General features: G+C 56.6%; 3 protein-coding genes across 14 annotated transcripts in view; 1 reads left to right on the top strand and 2 right to left on the bottom strand.

Annotated features, from left to right (window-relative positions):
* The window catches only part of TECPR1 (tectonin beta-propeller repeat containing 1), a 28,787-nt gene extending 26,854 nt beyond the window's left edge, over positions 1-1,933 (top strand). For 3 of the 4 annotated variants that reach the window (XM_036313764.1, XM_036313766.1, XM_036313767.1), the window contains 2 exons: positions 111-243; positions 442-1,933. In XM_036313764.1, coding sequence (XP_036169657.1) covers positions 111-243; positions 442-623 — 315 coding nt within the window. In that variant the 3' untranslated portion in view covers positions 624-1,933. The remainder of the gene's footprint in view (positions 1-110; positions 244-441) is intronic. The other variant, XM_036313765.1, reaches the window with a different exon arrangement.
* A 25-nt stretch (positions 1,934-1,958) lies between these two features.
* Positions 1,959-5,553, bottom strand: BHLHA15 (basic helix-loop-helix family member a15). Of its 2 annotated transcripts, XR_004968286.1 has the most exons (3): positions 5,445-5,553; positions 2,705-4,816; positions 1,959-2,267 (listed from the first exon to the last, which is right to left on the bottom strand). XR_004968286.1 is itself a non-coding variant. In XM_036313774.1 (2 exons), the coding sequence occupies exon 2, from the start codon at positions 4,761-4,763 to the stop codon at positions 4,200-4,202; it is 564 nt and encodes a 187-aa protein (XP_036169667.1). In that variant the 5' UTR covers positions 4,764-4,816; positions 5,445-5,553; the 3' UTR covers positions 1,959-4,199. The 2 variants fall into 2 exon arrangements, 1 of the variants encoding a protein (XP_036169667.1); XM_036313774.1 differs by having other exon boundaries at positions 1,959-4,816.
* Positions 5,554-6,677: 1,124 nt separating this feature from the next.
* Positions 6,678-23,481, bottom strand: part of LMTK2 (lemur tyrosine kinase 2) — a 66,954-nt gene continuing 50,150 nt past the window's right edge. For 7 of the 8 annotated variants that reach the window (XM_036315008.1, XM_036315011.1, XM_036315009.1 and 4 more), the window contains 5 exons: positions 22,733-22,882; positions 18,655-21,637; positions 11,559-11,691; positions 11,099-11,341; positions 6,678-10,193 (listed from right to left, as the gene is read on the bottom strand). In XM_036315008.1, the coding sequence (XP_036170901.1) occupies positions 10,165-10,193; positions 11,099-11,341; positions 11,559-11,691; positions 18,655-21,637; positions 22,733-22,882 (3,538 nt within the window). In that variant the 3' untranslated portion in view covers positions 6,678-10,164. The remainder of the gene's footprint in view (positions 10,194-11,098; positions 11,342-11,558; positions 11,692-18,654; positions 21,638-22,732; positions 22,883-23,481) is intronic. The other variant, XM_036315012.1, reaches the window with a different exon arrangement.

The following is a 23,481-nucleotide window of genomic DNA, read 5'->3' as shown; positions in this document are numbered from 1 at the left end:
GGACAGGCTGATGCTCGCTCTGGGGTTGGGGACTGAGGGGCTCGGGTGCCTGCTCTGGTCTCCCTACTGCCGTCCCCGCGGTGCCACAGCCAGGGCTGGGCCTTCAACAGGTCTGTGTTCCAGGTCTGGGTCATCGCCAACAAAGTCCAGGGCAGCCACAGCCTGAGCCAGGGAACTGTGTGTCACCGCACAGGCGTGCAGCCTCTGGAGCCCAAGGGGCAGGGCTGGGACTATGGCATCGGGGTGAGTGAGCCGGCGGGGATGGCTGCTGGGCCAGGGCTGCCTGGTCACGTTGTACATGCTCCCCGACGGGCTGGGGCCTGGCCTGGGGTTGGTGGGAGACCCGGGCATTCCCTCAGAAGACCTTGGGCCCCAGCGTCTGGAAGGAGGGCCTCTGCCCCGCGACCCCTGTGGCCCCAGTGACGCAGCTCTCTCCTTCAGGGGGGCTGGGACCACGTCTCCATCCGGGCCAATGCCACCAGGGCCCCCAGGAGCGCATCCCAGGAGACAGCTGGCGAGCAGGGCCTCCCCAGCGGGCCCTCGAGCATGGCCGGTGCCCTGCAGGAGGCCGTGGGCCCCGTCTGCTGCTGAGCCACCTCCCTCGCCTGGCGGGTTCCGTCTGAAGAATCAGCGTGGCCCATGAGCCTTCACTCGGAGTGAGCCGCTCTGTGCTGAAATGCGGGTCCTGGCGTGGCTTGCGGGGACCTGGCCTGAGGTCACAGCTCAGGCAGCAGAAACAGCCCAGAAATGTGAAGCCTTGTGGACGTTCCCCACACTGTCCCTGTCAGCAAGGAGGGCGCTGGTGTGGAGTGGGCGCCCTCACCCGGCCTCTCCCACCCTTCCATTCCCCCTCCGCCTCCCGCCTTTTCAGAGCGGGAACCTAGAGCCTGGAACCTTCCAGGAAGGCTGGCCCCTGGGAAAGCTGAGCCCACAAAGAGCGCCCGGTGGCCCAGGGGGTCCAAACACAGAAATAGCTGAGGGCTCAGGGCCATGGCCCACGCTGTGGTCGTTTCTCAGCACGGGACTTGCAGATACGGTCTCATTCCAAAGGTCAAGGGCGGAGTTGGCAGGTCCAAAATAAATGCTGGAGAGGTGTCACCTTCCCCAGGTGGGCATGGGCCCCCGGGTTGGACAGAGGACCGAGGGGCCTGGGAGAAGCGGTTGGAGTGCTCAGCTGGCCCCTCCCCGATGGGCTGGGGGCTGGGGCATCTTTTACTTCTGATCATGTTGCAGGGGAGGGCGGGATGGAGGCGGAGACCAGCCAGGCGGTAGGAGGGCACCTCCCCAGCGTCCCCCTCCTGTCCTGCAGCCTCCGGCTGCTTTTTATCCGACGACACCCCATTGGTGAAGGCCCCGGTTTGCTTCCCACAACGAGTCCAGAGCTCGGAGTTGCTCCCACCCTCAGGTCCCATTGGTGGGTTGTCCTGACCACCACGCGCCTTCCTGAGTAGCCGCACCTGAGAGCAGTCCAGGCGCACGTGGGCCCCACCTGGCCCGGCGGAAGGACGGCTGGGACGGTGGAGCCTGACCACATAGCCCTTCCCAGGGGCTTCCCCCGCAAGCTGGCAGGAGGGTGCAGCACCTCCTTCGGGGTGCCCTCCCCGGGGACATTTGAGGGTGCCAGCAGCCTCTGCATTTGCAGGTGGGACCAGGAGGCGTGAGTCGGCCCAGGGCCCAGAGGGGCCGTAAGGGTTTGCCGGTCTCGGTCTGTTTACATCCCTTCGTCAGGGTCTGCATGGGCATTAAGGTTCATCTACAGCAGCTGCTGTCCTCGCTGTGAGTCCCCGTGGCTGGTCTCACCTTGCCCTTCCTCTAGGGACCCTGAGACCTCTCACTGCTGAGCCACCTGTTTACCTGCCCAGCATCACTGAGTCCCAGATGCTTTATTCAATTAAAACTTACACCAGAGTGTGAGTGGCGAGACTTTTTTGTGGCTACAATCGTGTACAACGCACCGTTCCCCGTGCTGGAATGCAAACTGCTGTGAAATCGTTTATTTTCGTTTTGTGACACAACATCAATTTCATGAGTACTTTGAAGGGGCCATTAGGGAAAATAAAAACCAAATTTGGGTCATTTAAGAAACGTTTTCACCACAATTACCACCCGGGCCGTTCCGTCCAGGGGTTTTCCCAGGCAGAGAAGTGGACGTTCTGGTTGCTCCGCCTATGGCTTTCGCCTCGGGGCTGTCTGGTCTGCAGGCAGGTCCACGGCCAGGAGTGGGCCAGGCGCCAGGGCTCCTCCAAGGACAGGTGGGTCCCGCTGGGCTTCGGGTCCACAGTGAGGGTCGAGGGAGCAGACTCAGCAGCAGGTCTCTGACCAGAGCTGGTCCCTCGCGCCCCCGTAGTTAACACCCCCAAAGCGGAACTGAAACCTTTAGAAACCCTTCGTGATGTGGCCACAGGGCGTGCAAGTGCCCTCCGGCCTCTGGTGAAGGACTGGCATGTGGGCCCGGGTCACCCTCTGGGGAACAGAGGAGGTGCAGGTGCATGTCTGGGACCGAGAGCAAGAGCCCCCACGGCTGTCCTACAAGGCGGTGGCGCAGGCCCTCCCGCACCCGCAGGCTCTCCCGGACAGAGGGCACTGCTGGGCCCTCCCTGTGCTGCTGGCTGTTTATCCGTTCGCTCAGCAAGCTCAGGGGCGGACGGAGCCCTGCTCTGGCCTTGGCTCAGCCAGGACAAGACACCAGGTGTGCGGGCCTCACCTGTTGTGTCAGCCAGCAGCCGTCAGCGGGGTCGCACGGACCCCATCGGTCCCGAGCTCGGAGTTGCTCTCCACCTCAGGTCCCATTGGCGGGTTGTCCTGACCGCCACTCACCTTTCCCAGCAGCCACGCCTGACGGCAGTCCAGGCACACCTGGGCCCTCACCTGACCGGCGCTGAAGGCTCCCAGGGCCACCTTCCAGAGGGGCCTGCACTGGGGCCTAGGGAGGGCCGGGCCAGTGTCTGACCAGATAAGTGGCCACTGGCTGTTCCAAGGGGTGCCACCCTCTGTCCTTGGTGCTGCCAGGGCTGACACACAGCCCAGGGACGCATGAAATGGCTGGGCCTGGACTACGGGGCTTGACAGTGAGGGCACGCATCAGGAACAAGTCCTGGGCTGTACAGCTCACTCCCCGGCCAGCCATCCCCCATCTGCAATGCCCAGGAGGGCTGGCAGGGGACTGGGCCCCACGTGCCAGGGCAACTCTACCCTCACCCCAGCCCCTGTCACTGTGGTTCCGGCCTGAGGCTGCCAAGGGCCCTGCCCCCTCCCCATGTTGGCTGTGGGCTGGAGGACAAAGTCGCCAAGCCTGCTGAAGCCAGCGGGGCAGGAACACAGAAGGAAGCTTGGCCCAGGGCTGCGGAGACCTGCCAAGATGCCAGTCCTGTCTTTGCAGAGCAGCACCGGTGGGGGAGGGAGCTCATGCCACCCAGGCTCTCCCAAGGGCGCCCCACAGAGCCCCCAACCCCAACCAGGACCCAACATCCTAAAGTCCTAACAGATCACACAATCAGCACGACTATGACAACGAGCGGCAAACCTGGGTGGGACCCGAGAAGGCGTGGGGACACAACCTCCCCAACGGGCCAGGGCTGAGAGGCCCAGCCTCCCAGCGGAGCAGAGCCCAGTGGCCTCTCTCCCGTCCTGCCCCTGCCCCTCAGCACCAGGCCACAGACCCTCTGACCCGCTCAGCCCCTCCGCAGTCAGGAGCCCCCAGCACAAGAGGAGGCAGGAAAAGATCCAGCCCCTCGGGACGTCCCCTCTGAAGGTCCCTTTCCAGTTCCTTTGAGGTCGTCTGATGAGGGATTCTGTCTAACACAGATGCTGAACTCACTTCAACCATCTTGGCTCAGCCACACTCCCCAAGTGGCCCTGAGCTTTACTTGCTGTGTGCCTCAGTTTACCCCGAATGAGGAGGCTCTGATGCAGGTTGGAGGCGGTCCCTTCCTGGGCCTGCACTTCAGGAGTGGCTGGGGAAACTTACCCAGGACGCCTCCCGGGGACCTCCCTTGCTTCAGGAGGGAGCCAGCAGAGACGAGACTCTACCTACAAAGGCCTGTCAACTCCTGTCTAGTCAATGGAAAAACAGGTCCGGGGACCCACGTGCTCCATCCAGAAAGGCAGCGGAGTGTTCAGGGAAGATGAAGCCGCGGGGGCCACGTCCACGTGGGAATGTCGCCACCAGCCTGGGGCTCGTGGCGGGCCCAGGGCGGGTGCTAGGAGCCCTCCCGGAAGCTGTGGATCTGTGTGGAGTACTTGTGCAGGTGGCCCTCGGGCTGGGCCTCCGGGGCCCCCAGGGCGCCCCCGGCCGCCTGCTGCTGCTGGTAGTGCTGGTAGAGCTTAGGGCCAGGTCCCTCCAGGCCCGGGAGGCGACCGCTGGACATGGTCAGGATGGTGGCCGTCAGCGACTTGATGTAGTTCTTGGCCAGCGTGAGGGTCTCGATCTTGGAGAGTTTCTTGTCGGCGCGCACGTGCGGGATGACCTCGCGCAGCGCCTGGAAGGCGTTGTTGAGCGTGTGCATGCGCTGCCGCTCGCGCTCGTTGCTCTCCAGCCGCCGCTGGACGCTGCTCTCCCGCCGGCCAGCCTGGCCCGAGAGCCCCGGCCGCCGGCGCCCGCCCTCCGCCCGCACCCCCTGCGCCCGCGCGGTCCGGCTCCGCAGACCCTTGGCCAGCGGGGCCCCGGAGCCCGGCTGGGGCCTGTCGGGGGTCTGCTCCCCTGGGGTGGCCTCTGTGTTCTGCGGAGGCACCCGGCGCCTGGGGGGCCGGTTCTTGGTCTTCATGGCTCCAGACTGGTTGTCCCAGGGGGTGGTGGCTCTGAGGGGGGCCCTTGGAGCTGAAATCCAGAACACAGGCCACCCCGTGGTCACTCGGTGGGCCAGTGGACACTTGAACAGCCAGCGGACACTCAGGGCAGCTGCCCACAGCAGCCTCCTCGCTGCCCAGTGGCTGCTGACCGCTTGGTGCACAGTGACCCAGGCTGCTTCTCATTGACACACCCCCATGTTCCTATTGGAACTCATGGTGACCCCTCAAACCTTTCCCTGACCTGGCGGCCCCCTCTCCCCCTGAGTGAGGCGTCCTGAGCCCCAGACTTTTCTCTGGCTGCTGCTTCTCACGGCCCCCAAGTGCCTCCTGGGTTTAGGAGTCAGGCCACTCAGCGCTGTAACCCCCTCCCAGCTCCGAGGTGCCCTGACCGACTGGCCCCGATTGCGGCCACCGCATCGACTGCACTGCCCGGCTGCATGTCACACGCAGGGACAGCACCGGGCCAGCTGCTGTAGACATGGGTGAGCAGAGGTCCGCAGGGGCCAGCGCCTGCAGCAGCCCCCGGGCTGAGCCGTGGAGGGTCCCAGTCAGGGCTCTGGGCCCAGACCTCCCACCCAGGTTCCTCTCCAGACCCCACCGGCCCTGACCTGGGTCCTCTCCCCGCGGCTCCCCACCGCCGACCCCTACCCCGTTACCTGGGGATCAGCGACCGCGCGCACCAGGGCTGTCCACGGGGGACAAGGACACGTCGCTTTAGCCGCCCCAGGCGGGGCCGCGGCCACATGTAAATGAGCCCGCGGGGCGGGGCCGGGGCGGGGCCGGTGTCCGCGGAGGCGGCGCGGGGCGCGCACCTGGGGACCCAGCCCGGGTCGCGCCCCCACCCCCGCCGCGGAGCCCAGGCCGCGGCTGGGGAGACTGAGGCCTCCCGGCGAGCCCCGCGGCGCGGAGAGGAAGCCGGCGCTGCACTGGCGGCCGCACCTGCCCGTGGGGTTAAGGCTCGGAACGCGGAGCCCGTCTGGAGAATTCGCGGAGGAGCGTGTTTAATAATGCGTTTCCTAAACGGGAAGCGGCCACGTCCTCCAGGAGCAGGAGCCCAAGTTCCGGCGAGCCCGGCTGCGCCCGCCCGGGGGCTCTGCGACACCCCCTCCCCCACCCCACCCGCCGCCCCGGTCCGGCTGCCAGGGGAGGAGCCCCGCCCGCGGAGCACCTGGGCCCGCCTGCGCGCACGTCGCCGGGAAATAACTGGCCTCCGGGAGCCGGCAGGCAGCTTGGGCGCAAACCCGGCCCTGCCACCCACGTGCTTTACCGAGCGCACTGTTCACGGGCGCGTGGGAAGCGTCTGGCTCGGCTCCTTGGGGGCTGACAGGACGCGCCCCCAGTGCAGGGAGACCGTGGCCGGTGGCGCAGGAGCCTGTGCCCCACCCCCGCAGGGTCAGGGCCAGCGCTGTCCCTCGCTGCCTGTCTTGGGCATCTCTGAAGGGGGGGTCACGGCTCCCCATCTCCTCCCTGAGGGTCACATGGGAGTTCTTATAACCCGAGTTGGGGCCAGGTGTGGTCAGTCTTGGTAAGAGCCTGTCAGGTGCTCTTGGCCGCTGGGACCAGGAGAGCAAGGCCCGCGATGGGGATGAGGGCTACTCGGGGCACAGAAAGGCTGGTTTAGAGCGGATTCGCCTCTTGGTTTGCTCACTGGGTGCTGGACCTCAGGAACTAAAATGCTTCTGAAACCATCAAAGGCTTCGGATTACAGCCACCCGTTAAGGCAGCACAAATTCGCGTGAAAGCTGTTTTCCAGTCACCACGGTCTGTTCTCTGGGCCCGTGGGATTCGGGTCTGTCTCGGAAAGGGGCATCTGGAGACCAGGGCAGTGCCAGCGACCCACCCAGGGCCTCCGTGTTAAAATTACAGAATAAACACAGCAACAGAATTTATAAATATATAACTATATTTATTTTGAATATTAAATAGTTTTTAAATTACAAGCAATTTATTGAATCACACTATGCATCAATATACAGTAAAAATCTTACAATTTAAAAATGTACACAATTTAAACTGAAAGTTCATTAACTGTTACACTGCCGTGAATACTCTTACGATCGTGTTAAAGTACAACAGGGAAGCCGCACAGTGTGACTGCCCCTGGGCCCTCTGAGACCTACTAGGCATGTCCAGCCATTCCAGTAACGGCTGGTGGCAGTTCAATACTGTCAACACATCTTTGAGGATTTATTCAGACGTTAAAGAGAACTTTCCTTTTAATAGTCAAAACTTGAGCCAACCCCATCACAACCTAGGAAGATTGTGTTTGAGATTCAGGTCTGAAGGAACTACAGCATTCTTACTCTAAGGCTACTTCTCAGAAGGCGCGTGTCTTGCAGCCCCTGACCCGGTTTGCTTCTGGTGTTTTCAGATGACCAGCTGAGCCCAGTTATGCCAGGAGCTGCTCCCTCACACCTGGGCCCTCAGGGCAAACATGCGGCAAGTCATTAACCCTACACACACCCTATGAACATAATACTAAGAGGCTTTTAAAGGTGTTTCATGGCAGCAAGACATACAGAGACTTGTCTTAGATAAATCCATTTCCATAGAAACAGCCACCTGTACATTTAAAATGAACAAGTTTTCAATTCAGCGTTGCTGAGCTGCTTCACCCTGAAGATGAATGGCTTCTTCCCAGACCACAGTCCAAGTGTCAGAAGGATTTGGGAGCACTTTTCTACATTCTTTTTGACTTACAACAGTCATTGATAACACAAGTTAACACCTAGCTAGGAAGGAAATGAAGGTTAGATTTGTACCATGGGATTAAACTCCACCAAAGTAGGACTCATTGAAACCTGATCAATTCCAAGGGAGGCTAGGAAATGTTGTGAGGCAGGCATTTCAAACCTCACCCGTATTCCCGAGAGAATCACTGATTTATTTCACTGCATAACTTACTAGAGCAAGTACTGCTTGAAAACCCACTACTTTTATACAACGGAGTTAAAAAAAGAAGCAAAGCACACACTGGCATTTCAAAAATGGGCTGAAAATTTCAGTGTACACGGTTTCTTTCCTGTGTATTGCTTGAGATTTCAAAAGAGCATGTTCACGCACGTGTTCATTATAAATATAAAATATTCCCCACCATGCAACCCCACAGTAAGATCTACTCCAACCCCTCCCCCCCAACTCAATGTATAAAATGCCTTTTTGGCAATTATGAGAGTGACACAGGCTTAAAATAAATAAAAATGAGAATTATGTTGTTAAAATCTCCTTGATTGTAGTGAAAAATGGTCAACCCAAAAACACCAGATTTAGCCTGGGCTGACTGTATAAGAAGACTATATATTCTATAGATCGGCTTGATTTTAGTCATTAAGTCTGAACCCCTTAATCCTATACTTTGAAAAAGCTAGTATAATGGCCTTCTCTCTAAACCAAGCTGGTAGTTAGATGTAAAAATTCAGAAAGCTCAGGAAGTCTCCATAAGTAAGAAACTCAGAGTTTGGCAACTTTGGCAAAATCACCTTCTAATGCCCTGTTAACTTTTCAAAGTGCACACCACAGGGTCCAGCTCCCAGCAGCGCACCCCCCCCCCCCCCCCCGTGGTACTCCATGCTCACAGCAAGTGGGGAGAAGGGCTCTTCTCCATCGGAAATCTCTCGCTCTGGAACGTTATTGCTAGTGTAAGAAGTTAGTGGAGTGAACCAGAATTGGTAATAAGGATCAACATTTACTACGGACACTCTAGCCAGTGTACACGTTTGCATCTCGCCCCGGGACGGCGTTCCTGTGACTTACACCCCGGCTGGAGTGGGAAAGCACCTCAGCGCCGGGAACACTGGGGAAGGGCAGCCTGCGGGGCCTGCAGACCTGGCTTCAGGACGGACACACCGAGCCCCCCCAGCGCAGCGCTGCTCTAGCCCCTGGGAACTCCGCGAGGTCAGAGCAGGACTCACAACTGCAGGAGGAGGCCACCAACACTAGGAGGTTGCACTGGACACACGCGTCCTTTTCCAAGCAAGGGGAGAACTCGGTGCTTAACGCAGACGGGAGGGTCAGTGCAGTGTGCCCCGGGGTGGCGTCTGGGTGAGTGGCCGGCAGGGCTGCCCAGCTTCCGGCCAGGAGGACATGCTGGCTGTGGAGGCTCCGCCGTTGTCCCTCGTCCCTCCTTCCTCAGTTGCGGGATGGGATGCAGGGCATCTCCTCGGCTGCAGACCAGCCACCTGGACGTGACATGCCTCTGAGGAGTTCTAGGGGAAAGTTCCGCTCTGGGGGTATTAAGAGCTCAACACCAGAGGCTGAGCTTTTACAAACAGAATCAAACCCTCCTGTCGCCAGAGCCCTGGGGGAGCAGCTCCTCCCTCCGCGTTCCCACCTTCCTGCGGAAGGAGTTCCAAGGACACGGAAGCCACAGCAGCCTGCGCTTCTGAAAGCCAAGCAGGTGTCCAGTGACGGCAGCTGGAGGGAAGTGCCTCTGGGGGAAGGGCCCGGGGACCGCACAGTCTAACCAGCACTCGGTGCTGAGGCGCACCACCTGTTGGTGTTTCCCCAGAGGGTTTAAAAATCGGGGTGGGGAATCACACAGAGGCTGCAAGGCCCTCAGCTCCTCAGAGAAGCCTCCTCCGCTACAGGGAAACCACCGCGTTGAGAAGAGACAACAGGGGTTCCAGCCCATCGGCCGAAGAGCAGTCTCTCTGGGCTCATCAAAACCTTTCCTATGAGGCTCGAAGCACTAGCGTCCGGAATCAGTTATCGTTTACGAAAGAGGACCATCTGCAAATCCAGCAACTCTAAGGACTGCACACACTCCACATATTTCAGCTTACAAGTACCATGCAGAGCAAATAAACTATAAAACAACCAAAAAAATCAAACTAGTGGGTAGCACCAGCTTGACCTGCCTTATTTTCCTTGAATAACTTAAGATTCTGTACAATATCAGGGACTCTTAGGACATGTACCCACAGTGCAATTACAGAAGCAATTAGTGATTTCTTACAAACAATAAATATTGCTCACGGTACCCAGTCCCACCACGCGTCCTCTGGGCCCGTGCGCAGACGGCTGCACGGGTGTGGACAGAGAACCCCACGTGGAAACCAGAAACAGCCGGGAGCCCACAGTTCTCCACGCACCTGAGCAGTGCCAGCCCTCCCCAAGGAAGACCAGAGCCCGAGTGTCTTTAGTGGTGAGGGCGGCTGCAGGCGCGCAGCTGCCAGGGCAGCAAACCACGCGAGACAGGACCCTGGCTCCCCAGACGGGTACCAGGCTCGGGGCCCAGTGCTGGCTCCCTCTCTGCCTCTGAGTCTCTCTCCCTGTCCCGCCTCAGCAGATGTCGCGTGGATGGCGCTGTTCGGTGGGCAGCACAGGCCCGCCGCCGCGGGGAAGCAGCCTGGAACCTGAGAGTGCATCACCATCCACCTAATCTTTTTCTCCATCTTCACTGCTTCCTGTTTAGGAGAGAGCAAGCAGAGCGGGGTTAGTGATCGTCCCAGATAAAGCAGTCGGGGTAGCATCTGAGCTGCACGGCAGAAAAAGGAACTGAAGCTGCGAGTGCGGACACCCAGCACCTGCCAAGCCCCAGGTGTTCTTCCCAGGGCAGCAAGCACATCTGCTCAGCTCCCACGCTGGGTCAATGTCGAGGCTGAGGGCGCAGGAGAGAGCGGGTCTGGCCGGCACACGGCTGCCCTGACAGGCGCTGGCCATGCCCATTATCTAATCGGCACAATTAAGCGCAGCACGGACACAAACAGGAGCTTTATGTTTCCTCGTTATTATTTGATCTGCAAACTTCAAATAAAAAAATGTACCTCTTAACGTTTATCTTCCAATCTAGTTATGGGGAAGAAAGGGTCCGTATGTTCAGATAATACAACTTCAAATGTGCCCTGCCCGCGCCTGCCCACCCAGGCCTCTGGTATCACACAGGACCAAGACTTAATGGCAAAATCAACATTCCTGGGGAAAACCAGGGTGAATTTGGGCTCAATCCCAAACCTGGGGCCAAGTGTTCTTAGGAGCATAGCCTTCTGAAGAGCTGCTTCTAGGGGAGGAGGAACTGGAGACAGGGGTGGGGTAGCCAGGAGCAAAAGCAGAAAAAGGGAGGGAGATGGCCCTCACATGGGGGCAAGTCCCGCTTCTGCCCAGGCCAGCCAGCCCAGCAGGGGCAGCAAGGCGACGCCTGCAAGAAGTACTGAGCCCCTGGAGTAACAGGGTCTGGAAGGTGGGATGTGGCCCCGCAAGCTGCATAGAGAACTGTCCATAACCTACCCCGCCAGGCAAGCAGCAGGTTAACATGCATTCAGGAACAAGGGGACGGGTCTCCCAGGACGGCCCTGGGCCAGCACCCCCTCACCTCCTGGCTCAATATCCGAGTCGGTAAGATGTGTGAGAGAAAAGCTGGCGATGCTGGCGGGAGAGATGGAGAACCGAGAGTACGGCGCCGCCTGGGGCCAGCTCTGCTCCGCGCTCCGGGGCGGTGGCGGTGGAGAAAAGTACTTAGAAGTCTGCAGAGATGGCTTGGAACTAAGGAGGTTACTCGTTGTCTTTGACATAAAAGAATCTGGGGAGAAGTCGTCATCCCATTCAAAGCCTCCACCTACAAAGACAAAATGAGACACCATTTTCCTGTGATCGGCTGATGATAAAGAACAGAGAGCAAACACACAAGTGCACCCTGCAGCTCAGCAAACACGCGCGGCCAACAGGTGGTGTGCCGTGGGTCCCATAAAGCAACAGTGAAGTCATCTTCAAATGTTTACATTCACAATGCACTCTTTTTAGTTGATTTTAAACCCGTCTGTGAAGTGAAATACCTTCTTCATCGGTGGAACTTTCGGAATTTATGCCCCTGCTCAGGTAGGGGGAACCCGATGACGGTGCTGGGCTGCTCCGCTCAGGGCCACGCGCTTCTGCCCCGCAGTGTCCCAGCTCTTTGGTTGGGGTCTCCTGAAAAGACAAGCAAAAAGCCCGTCAGGAAGCGCCGGCCCCGGGAGCCGCAGGTGCACGCATCACAGGCCGCGGTGCGTCTGACCGACCGGCTGGGAAATGCTCATCTTAAAGCAGGTGGAATAGGAACACACAGCCCTGTCTCTCCCACTGACGCAGCTCCAAAGCCCGGGCAGAATACACGAAGCAGCTACGTGGGCCTCTAAGAAGTAAGCAGTCGCAGGCCGGTCGGGAAGAAGCCGGAACTCAAAGATAGCAAACAGCAGTGAGTGTCACCCCCGCCCCTGCCCCGACCACAGCTCCTGGCCTGGACTGAGCCTGCCCTGTGCACGTGCCATTCTCTGGCCGGACTGGCCCCTGGAGCGGCAGTCCCCCGACCGCTCCATCTCAGTGCTGTAGAGTGTAGTGGGCCGTTTCAGGCCAGATCTGCCATGCGCACTTGGAAGCAAGCGAGAGCTCAGAAACAGCTTGATGGGGCTGCTTTTCTGGGTGCCTCACTCTCTGCGGGGTCTCTGGTACTCCCGGTGGGGCTCTGGCCCCCCACTGCACTGCACACTTCGTGCAGCTCCGCAGGGGAGCTCAGGGGTTCTCCTCGCTCTGGGGATCACAGGTCCTCTGGGTGGAGAGAGCATTTGCCCCCTCACGACCACAGGAGCCGCGCATCCCTACTGCTGCCATCCTGGGATGGCCTGGGGCTGGGACCGAGAAAGGGAATAAAAAAGGACGTCGTCTCCCCTTTCTGGCAGCAGGATACCCCCCTGCTGCTTTCAGAACCAGAACCAAAGGGCTCCAGAGCCATCTGCTCACTCCAGGGCCCGCTTTGCACTTTGGGGCTGAGTCCAAACAGCACAGCAAACGCCTTAAAGAGAGAACCCCCACCACGAGGGCTTAAACATTAACACGTGCATAAATAATCTAAGGATCAAAGAGGAAGCCGTGAGGAAAATTAGGAAGTATTTTGAACGGAATAAAAATACAACATTAAAATTTGTGGGATGCAGCTAACACACAGAGGGAGGTTTATAACATGAAATGCTCATATTGGAAAGAAGAAAGGTCTTACATGCTAAGTGTCTCCCTTAAGAGTCTGGAAAAGAAAAGCAAAATAAATCTAAAGCAACTGGAAGGAAATAAATGACACAGCAGAAATCAATAAAATTGAAAAGAAAATAAGGAAAAACACTCTATGAAATCAAAAGCAGTTCTTCAAACAGATCAATAAATCTACACACTCTCTCAGAAAGAGAAATGCTGCCCGCCTTCTTGTGTGAGGCCAGTGAGCGTCTCCTCGTGAGGGGAATCAAAACGAGCAACGGCAGAGCACCCGCACCCCGAGGCGCCCGCACCCCGAGGCACCGCACCCCGAGGCGCCCGCACCCCGAGGCGCCCGCACCCCGAGGCGCCCGCACACCGAGGCGCCCGCACCCCGAGGCACCGCACCCCGAGGCGCCCGCACCCCGAGGCGCCCGCACCCCGAGGCGCCCGCACCCCGAGGCACCGCAGATGAAGGGGCACAGAGGTCGTCTCCGGGGCTCAACACAGACAGACGCCAGTTCTCCGCCAGCGGAGCTTTAGGTTTCATGCAATTCCCATCAAAATCCAAGTAGGATTTTTGTTTGTAGCTACAGACAAGCTGATTCTAAAATCTACAAGGCAAATTACAGGAACTACAGAAGTCAAAACAATTTTTACAAGGAGGAAAAATGATAGAGGAATCACACCCCTGATTTTAAGACTTAATCACAAGAGTGAGGTATTGGCAAAGAGATAAATACACAAGTCAGTGGAACAGAACAAAAAGTTCAGAAATAGACCCATAGAGAGATGATCATTTAATTTTTGACGAAAGTGCAAAGGCTGTTCAATGGACAGCGAGCAGTCTTCTCAACAGACAGCACTGGAACAGCTGCACACACATCCCAACATAAAACAATGAACCCCAACCTAAACCTTACACAGAAATCAACTCAAAATGTGTAACAGATCTAAACATAGAACGCAGAGAAAATATTCAGGATCTAGAGGTTGGTGAAGGGTGCTCAGACATAACAAAAGTATGAGCCAGCCCGGCCGGTGTGGCTCAGTGGTTGAGCTAGGAGGTCAGGCTTTAATTCCCGGTCAGGGCACAGGCCGGGTTTGCAGGCTCGATCCCCAGTGGGGGGCGTGCAGGAGGCGGCCCATTGATGACTCTCTCATCATTGATGTTTCTCTCTCTCTCTCCCACTCCCTTCCTCTCTCTGAAATCAATAAAAACAGATTTTAAAAAATTATGATCTATTAAAAAAAGTGATAAATGGGATTCCATCAAAATTTAAAACCTTTGCTCTGTGAAAGACAACCTACAGACTGGGAGAAATATTTCCAAACCATGATCTGACAAAGGACTCATATCTAGAATTTATTAAAAAACTCAAACAAAACTCAAAACACAGAGAATCCAGGTAAGAAAATGGGCAAAAGATGGGGCATTTCACTGAAAAGGACGTACAGACAGCAAATGAGTGCATGGAATAAATGCGCAATGAAGAGTCGTGCAGCCTCACTGGCCAGCCACAGGGAAATGAACTTAAGATCACGACTGAGGCTATTGGAAAAGCTAACATAAAAGAGAGTGACACCACCAAATACTGGGGAAGATAAAGAGAAACTGAACCCCCCTGCACTGCGGATGGGAGTGGCACAGCCTCTGTGGAAAAGGTCATTTTCTTTAAAAAACTGAGCACACACTTACCATACAGCCCAGCAATCACACCCCTGGTGGTCACCCTCCCCCATCTATGTCCACTCGAAAACCTGCACACAATTGTTCAAAGAGGAAAAACCACACTGTCCCTCAGCAGGCGAATGCCGAGACCACTGGCACCCACTCGCGGAACAGCGCTCAGCAGCACAGAGGCAGGCACTATCGACCCGTGGCCTCGGGTGGGTTCGAAGGCATTACACGCCGGAGAGAAGGCCAGCCTCCGAAGGTTGTATGCTGTGAAGTCCATGCAGACGACATTCTGGGAAAGACAAACTCGCCTGGGGAGGCACCAAGCTGAGAGAGAGGCCTGACAGTCTGTCACAGACTAACACACAGGGAGGGCGGGCGGCTCTAAGGAGACAAGGGCCAAGGACTCCCACACCTTCTGGAACACAAAGGAGTCCCATTCAGATGTGTCTGTGACTGAGCTTTCCTCACCATCTAGCTCATTCAGGAAGCAAATTCAAGGACTACAGAGATTAGTCGACAAAGAATATTTTTTTAAAAAGTCTGAATTTCAGGAGGGGAGAGGAGGACAGGAACGGGGAGGGCAGGAGGGGGAGAGGACAGGAGGGAGGAGGACAGGAGGGGGGAGAGGAGGACAGGAAGGGGGAAGAAGACAGGAGGGGAGAGGAAGACAGGAGGGGGGAGGAGGACAGGAGGGGGGAGGAAGACAGGAGGGGGGAGGAAGACAGGAGGGGGAGGAGGGCAGGAGGGGGGAGGAGGACAGGAGGGGGAGGAAGACAGGAGGGGGAGGAGGACAGGAGGGGGGGAGGAAGACAGGAGGGGGGAGGAAGACAGGAGGGGGAGGAAGAAGGAGGGGGGAGGAGGACAGGGGGGGAGGAAGACAGGAGGGGGAGGAAGACAGGAGGAGGGAGGAGGGCAGGAGGGCGGAGGGCAGGAGGGGGGAGGGGGAGGGGGGAGGAGGTGGGAGGAGGACAGGAGAGGGTGAGGAGGACAGGAGGAGGGTGAGGAGGACAGGAGGGGGAGGAGGACAGGAGGGGGCGGAGACCAGGAGGGGGGGAGTAGGACAGGAGGGGGGAGGGAGGGGAGGAGGGCAGGAGGGGGGAGAAGGGCAGGAGGGGGGGAGGGCAGGAGGGGGAGGGGGAGGGGGGAGAGGAGGGGGGAGGAGGACCGGAGGGGTGCGGAGGCCCGGAGGAGGGAGGCGGGCAGGAGGGGGGAAGGAAGGACAGGAGGGGTTAGAGAGGGGGGAGGGAGGGCAGGAGGGGGAGGAGGGCAGGAGGGGGGAGGGGGGAGGAAGACAGGAGGGGGAGGAGGACAGGAGGGGGGGAGGAAGACAGGAGGGGGGAGGAGGACAGGGGGGGGAGGAAGGACAGGAGGGGGGAGGAAGGCAGGAGGGGGGAGGAGGAGGACAGGAGGGGGGAGGAGGGCAGGAGGGGGAGGAGGACAGGAGGGGGGAGGAGGACAGGAGGGGGGAGGAGGACAGGAGGGGGGAGGAGGACAGGAGGGGGGAGGAGAAGACAGGAGGGGGAGGAGGGCAGGAGGGGGGAGGAAGACAGGAGGGGGAGGACAGGAGGGGGGAGGAGGACAGGGGAGGGGGAAGGAGGACAGGAGGGGGGAGGAGGACAGGAGGGGGGAGGAGGACAGGAGGGGGGGAGGAGGACAGGAGGTGGGAGGAGGACAGGAGGGGTGAGGAGGACAGGAGGAGGGAGGAGGACAGGAGGGGGGAGGAGGACAGGAGGGGGGGAGGAGAGACAGAGGGGGGAGGAGGAGGACAGGAGGGGGAGGAGGACAGGAGGGGGAGGAGGACAGGAGGGGGGGAGGAGGGAGAGGAGGGGGGAGGAGGACAGGAGGGGGGGGAGGGAGGAGGGGGGAGGGGGATGGAGGGGGAGGAGGGAGGAGGTGGGAGGAGGACAGGAGGGGGAGGAGGACAGGAGGAGGGAGGAGGGGAGCAGGAGGAGGGGGAGGAGGACAGGAGGGTGGGAGGAGGACAGGAGGGGGAGGAGGACAGGAGGGGGAGGAGGACAGGAGGGGGGAGGAGGACAGGAGGGGGGAGGAGGACAGGAGGGGGGAGGAGGACAGGAGGGGGGAGGAGGACAGGAGGGGGGAGGAGACAGGAGGGGGAGGAGGACAGGAGGGGGGAGGAGGGCAGGAGGGGGGAGGAAGACAGGAGGGGGGAGTAGGACAGGAGGGGGAGGAGGACAGGAGGAGGGAGGAGGAGGACAGGAGGGGGGAGGGGAAGACAGGAGGGGGAGGAAGACAGGAGGGGGAGGAGGACAGGAGGGTGGGAGGAAGACAGGAGGGGGGAGGAGGACAGGAGGGGTGAGGAAGACAGGAGGGGGGAGGAAGACAGGAGGGGGGAGGAGGACAGGAGGGGGAGGAAGACAAGGAGGGGGAGGAAGACAGGAGGGGGGAGGAAGACAGGAGGGGGAGGAGGACAGGAGGGGGAGGAGGACAGGAGGAGGGAGGAGGACAGGAGGGGGGAGGAAGACAGGAGGGGGAGGAGGACAGGAGGGGAGGAGAGAAGGACAGGAGGGGGGAGGAGGACAGGAGGGGGGAGGAGGACAGGAGGGGGAGGAGGACAGGAGGGGGGAGGAAGACAGGCGGAGGGGAGGAGGACAGGAGGGGAGGAGGACAGGAGGGGGGGGAGGGACAGGAGGAGGGAGGAGGAACAGGAGGGGGGAGGAGACAGGAGGGGGAGGAGGACAGGAGGGGGGAGGAGGACAGGAGGGGGGAGGAGGACAGGAGGGGGGAGGAGGGCAGGAGGGAGGAGGACAGGAGGGGGAGGAGGACAGGAGGGGGGAGGAGGACAGGAGGGGGAGGAGGACAGGAGGGGGGAGGAGGACAGGAGGGGGGAGGAGGACAAGAGGGGGAGGAGGACAGGAGGGGGGAGGAGGACAGGAGGGGGGAGGAGGACAGGAGGGGGAGGAGGACAGGAGGGAGGAGGAGGACAGGAGGGTGGGGGAGGACAGGAGGGGGGAGGAGGCCAGGAGGGGGAGGAGGGGGGAGGGGGAGGGGGGAGGAGGTGGGAGGAGGGCAGGAGGGGTGAGGAGGACAGGAGGAGGGAGGAGGGCAGGAGGGGGGGAGGAGGGTAGGAGCGGGGAGGAGGGGGGGAGGAGGACAGGAGAGGGAGGAGGAATGGAGAGCCGCAGACCCTGCTGCTACCCCATAGGCACTGCCACTGGGCCGCGTCTCCAGGGCTAATCATGAGCCAGCCTGTGCCAGCGTGGACCTGAGTGCGGGGTGTTACTGCCGACGTCAGATTATAACAACGTCTGTGAAGGGTAACCAACCTCAGCAGGACTCTGCCGGGAGACCCAGGAAGAGCACAGATGTCCTTTCTTAATTTGATAGGAGCTCCCTGTGCAAACTACATTTCTGCATATTCTTGGAATTGTAACAGCAATCAACCGCAAATGGCTTTTTAAAAAAGCAGTCCGTCAGTATGGAGTTTCCTGAAAAAACTAAAAATGGAACTCCCATTTGACCCTGTGATCCCACTTCTAGGAATATATCCCAAGAAACCAGAAACACCAATCAGAAAGGATATATGCACCCCTATGTTCATAGCAGCACAATTCACTATAGCTAAGATCTGGAAACAGCCTAAGTGCCCATCAGCAGATGAGTGGATTAGAAAACTGTGGTACATCTACACGATGGAATACTATGCTGCTGTAAAAAAGAAGGAACTCTAACCATTTGCAACGGCATGGATGGAACTGGAGAGCATTATGCTAAGTGAAATAAGCCAGTCAATGAAGGAAAAATACCACATGATCTCACTCATTCATGGATAATAGAGACCATTATAAACTTATGAACAATAGATACAGAGGCAGAGCTGCCTCGAACAGACTGTCAAACTGCAGCGAGAAGGCCGGGGAGGGTAGGGGGGAAGAAAGAGGGTGTAAGAGATCAACCGAAGGACTTATATGCATGCATATAAGCATAACCAATGGACATAAGACACTGGGGGGTAGGGGACTGTCAAGAGCGGGGGGAAAAAGGAGACATATGTAATACCCTTTGTAATACTTTAAGCAATAAAACTAAAAAGAAAACAAAACTAATAAATAAATAAATAGAGAGCTAAGACCAAAAAAAATAAAAATAAAAATAAAATAAAATAAAATAAAATAAAATAAAATAAAAAAGCAGTCCGTGACCTCAAAATTAAAAGTGGGAAAACAGAGCACACTCCACGTCCTGCCACATTCTGGAACCCTCTAATATGACGACGTGGAAGTAACAGATACCTGGTCAAACAGATAGACGGTGACGTCATCAAAAAAGGTCACTGCCTTCTTTTCTTTCTTCCAGGCGTCCGGCAGCTGGTCAGCAGCAGCCGCCGCCGGGGGTTTCAACAGGCTCCGCAGGTGCCTCCCGTCCTCGTTGCTGAGGATCACGGGGACAGGGTGCTCCACCTCATCCTCCGACTCGGAGCTGAGGCTGTGCAGGTTGAACGCCCGCAGGTCCTCGTCTGAGTCGTCGCTGTTCTCATCTTCCTCGTCTGCATCGATCCCGTCCTCGGGGAGGTCGAGCACCCCCGACACGCCAAGCTTCCCCAGGTACTTCCCTTCGATGTCTGGCTCCTTCAGCTTGGGGCCCTCCGCGTGGCTGGAGAAGGGCTGCTCCACCGTCAGGTCCGACGGGCTACCGGAGCAGAGGGCAGAACTGGCGAACGCAAGGAGCTCGTTGGTGTTTGTCCCGGTGGAGGCGATGGTGCAGGGGGGCTCTTCTTGTGCCTCGAAATCATCGCCGCTGCTCAGCTCCGAGTTTACCACACTCGAGGGACTGCCAGCCTCGTCTTCAGGAGCATGCAGCTCTTTGGAACTGTGTGCCAGTGCTGGGGCCATTTCTCCTGACTCCAGGAGACTGGAGTTCTGCAAAGCAGACAGGCCACTTTGGTCTGGCGGGCTGCTTTTGGTTTCCAGGCCACTGTCCGCGGTGCCAGGACTTTGCTCCGGGATGGCTGGCTCTGGCAGAGGCTGACCCATCACCAATGCCAAAGCTGACACTGAGGTTCCTTGGACCCCCTCCGACTTCTTATCAGGTTCAGAATCGTTATCTGAGAAGTAGGCAGAGTCTCGGTGTGAGCTCTGAGAGCCAGCTGCAGAGGTCTGGGAGGTCACTTCGGTCCCTCTGTGGCTGTCAGCTGCATCTGAGATGACGATGACAGGGTTGGGAGGCAACTCGCCATGACGGCTGTCGCCTGCTAGGGCCACGTCTGAGGCTGAGGCACCGTCGGGAGCAGGGTGCAGAGTCCACTCAGGCGACTCCAAGTTCTCGGTCTCGTACCCACTGTCTGCAGGCTTGTCAGGGGGCATGAGTTTCTCCTGCCCGCCCCCTAGAGGACCCAGCAGAGCCTCATGGACGTCCACGGAGTCCAGAGAATCGGGGGTCTCCACCGACTGTTCTGAAGTTGGAATGGGTGTTGACAAGCTATCTTCCAAAAGGCTGTCCTGACTAGTCGAGTCTGAGGAAAGGGCGGACACCAAGGCCCCTTCGGTTGCAGCATCTTTACAGCTGAGCTGGTGCGAAGTGTCCCCGGCTCCCGGGCTCTTCGCTAGGGGACGGTCACTGCGATGGTCCTCTGAAGGGGGCTGCTTCTGCAGGCTGTGTGTCAGCTCCGGAGGACTGCTCTCTGCACTCGCTTTCCTGGCCAAGATGCCGTCCACCAGGGCACAGTCACTCTGGGTCCGTCCCGAGGCCTCTTCACTTTGCTGAGTCAGCTCGTGGGACCCAGGGCCTGTGCTGTTTGCTCCAGCATCGGCGGAGGGAATTTCAACTGGGACGGTCACAGAATCTACACTTGCTTCTTGGCCAAGACGGTCGTCATGGATCCTGACATCTAAGCGCCTGGGCGTGGTTTCTCCCGGCTTCGGGACCGTATCTGTTGGTGCGCTGTGAGGTGTTCCTTCCGTTTCGAGCGAGGTAGGAGGTACCTGCACTTCGGGGGAAGACGGCCACGAGGTGCTCAAAGCGTGGTCCTTGAGCACAACACGTGTGCCTTGACCCTTTGCGCTTATGTTTTCCTGCAACAAAGAAAAGCCTGGTTTATTTTCAGCAAACTTAAACTCGGTGTCTAAAGTGTTCCTACGTGGAGTTTCTAACATGGTTTCCGTAAAACCAGCATTTTTAAGTTCTGTTTGAAGGTCATTTATATGTTCTTTGCTACACAATGAGTCTCTTAATAAGTTTTTCTCTTGAAGAAATAAAAAGTTTTCTGACAATTCTTGCACATTCAGTGGATCAAAATTATCTTGGTGCGCAAGGCTTTCTGAGAAGCAAAGAGGCTCACAGTCAAAAAGCTTGTGGGGCTTTTCTTTCTCAAGGTGGCCTGTTATTAGCGAGTCTTTGGGGTCGTCCAAGCTTGAACTTAAAGTGGTCGGCTTGAAGTCCACTTGAACTCCATTCAGTTCCATTAAGTCAAATATTTTCTGGTGACTGGGCAGGTCCTCCGATTTGTCCAGATCATTAAATATACTGTTGACAGGGCTCTCGGGGCCGCTGGTGGCACGCATGGCCTCAGGGGTGCTGGGATCTCTGGGGTCTGTGCTGCTTTGGAAGAAATCCTCATCTGTACTGGATTCCTCAAGCTCAAGGCCCCCGAGTGTCAGAAACCGGGGCGCCTTGTCACTCGTCCTCTCTGGATTCTCCAGTTCAGTGGTGAGCAGTGCAGGTGGGTAATCGAGCTCCAAGTTGCTACCACTTTTTTCTTCTAGTTGGATGTAATAGTCGCTTCCAACAGAAAGGTTGTGGGCATCAAAAACGGGAACCACTCCCGGGGCTCTCACGGGGACTTCCTGGCCACTGCTGTCTTGTTTCCCGGGCCCGGGATCTGAAAGTGAACTCTCAAACACTTCAACTGGAAAGAAGATGCTCGTGTAAGACAAGGCCTCCTCTGGGGGGCCCCGGCTGCGTTCATCAAAGTGGTCGTGCTTAGCTGCCTCCCAGACATACTCAAAGCTCAGGCCCTGGCTGGTTTCCGTCACGGTGAGGACTTCCTCCATTTCACGACCAAGCCGATCCCTGGAGAAATGGTCGAGGATGGGGAACGCCGCGCTGTTGGAAGTGTCCCTGGTGTGTGTATTTGGCTTAAGAGCGTTCCACTGTTGTTCGAAGTCGACCTCTGAGTCCCTCTGGCTTTGCATGCGCAGGTAGGTGAGCAGTCTGTGCACGTCCTCGGCCACTGGTCTCTTGTCTGGTGGCAACCAGCAGAACTGCAAAACTTCATACCTGAGGGACACACAACAGGTAGTTAACGGACTGATAGCACATCATTTTTAGAATAAGAAAAGACTTTACAAGAGCCCCTAAGCCAGTGATTCTCAACCTTCCTAATGCCGCGACCCTTTCATACAGTTCCTCATGTTGTGGTGACCCCCAACCATAAAATTATTTTCGTTGCTACTTCATAACTGTAATTTTGCTACTGTTATGAATCATAATGTAAATATCTGATATGCAGGATGTATTTTCATTATTACAAATTGAACATAATTAAAGCATAGTGATTAATCACAAAAACAATACGTAATTATATATGTGTTTTCCGATGGTGTTAGGCGACCCCTGTGAAAGGGTCGTTCGTCCCCTGACGAACAGTAACACTATAATCTTCTGCAGCACATGGTTTCCTTAGACCATAAAAGGAGCTGCAAGTGGAGGGAAGAGAGAGAATGAAGCCCAAGAAGGCAGCAGCCAGGAGTTGGTCTTCCAAGGGCTGGCTGAACACAGCCGAGGGTAGCCATGCGCAAAGACAACTTCAAAGTATTCAACTTACAGCGTATATGCCAAGTTATTCTGAGGCAATGGTTCTAGCACCTGGGAAGCTGAGCACTGCCTATAGGCAGGGGCACCAACCTCCAGGGGCAATGCCAGCTGGGCACACGGGGGTGTAGACAGAGGCCTAAAGGGAAGTGAACCAGATCCTAATTGGAAATGGAGTAAGAACTGGTTCAAAGACACATAAAAAATAAGTTTGTTTTGCGAATGTGAACATGTTATGTTATGCAAATTAGTTTCAACTGCCAATTTAAATATTATCATTTTTATGCTATCTTTTTTCTCACGTTAGATATTACTTATAGCTAGCCTCATTTGAAAACAATTCCGCAATAGCAAACTCAATTACTGTTGACTTTTTTAATGAATCTGACTTCACATTTTTTATTGTGCATAATACACAAAAATTCCTACTTATTCCATACATTTTTCAAAAACAATGTTAAATTATAAAAATATACATTAATTCTTTTAAAAGTCATGAATAGTATACAAATGAAAAATACAACATTTACTGTATAAAAACAGAAACAGGAAGTCACCAACCATCTGTCAGAATAAGGCTGCTCCAGCTGGGGCTTGGGGAGTTTTGTGTCTCTCTCTCGAATGACCCGGTTAAGAACATCCAAGTTGGAAAGGTTGGAATACGGCTGAGCAGCATTATCAAAAAGTTCCCAAAGCGTCACACCCAGGGACCTGAGGGAAAAAGAAAGTGATTATTTCTTTCTCCCTTTAGACGTTGAATTTTTAACATCCACATTATCTGTGCAGTCACTAGGAACTTTAAGGACAAGGTGTGTACTGAAAGGCAGTAAAGACAGCTCTCTAACATGATCTGAAAAAGAGACATTCTCATGAAACTGAGGACCACGGCAAGCAGGACTCCTCTTACCTACTGGTAAACACAGCTCTGGTAGTTCTGGCCAATGCAAAACCATGTGAAACAGACACAAGAGCCACAAAATTCAGGGAGGAGCTAATCTGACTCTCAACTTCAAAAGTCAAGAAATTATTTGAAAGATCATGAAAATGACTTAAGAGTTCAGCAAAATGGTTAGATAGAAAATAAATATACTGAATTCTGAGTTTTATGGTAGAAAAAGAGTTCCATTCATAATGGATCTAAAAGAAATCTTTACATGAACAACTCTTCCCTGTTGGACCCTCACATTTCTTTTTCTTTTTCTTTTTTTGTTAATCTTCACCCGAGGATATTTTTCCATTGATTTTTAGAGAAAGTGGGGGAAGGAGGGACAGAAACACCGATGTGAGAGAGACTCATCGATTGGTTGCCT

This window comes from Myotis myotis, unplaced genomic scaffold, assembly GCF_014108235.1.
Source record: "Myotis myotis isolate mMyoMyo1 unplaced genomic scaffold, mMyoMyo1.p scaffold_m19_p_6, whole genome shotgun sequence".
Lineage (NCBI taxonomy): Eukaryota > Metazoa > Chordata > Mammalia > Chiroptera > Vespertilionidae > Myotis > Myotis myotis.
Note: the sequence above shows the minus strand (reverse complement) of the source record. Positions and strands in the feature narration are given on the sequence as shown.

Excerpts from the sequence above, each read along its gene's own strand:
- BHLHA15 (XM_036313774.1), bottom strand. The coding sequence starts at position 4,763 with ATGAAGACCAAGAACCGGCCCCCCAGGCGCCGGGTGCCTCCGCAGAAC.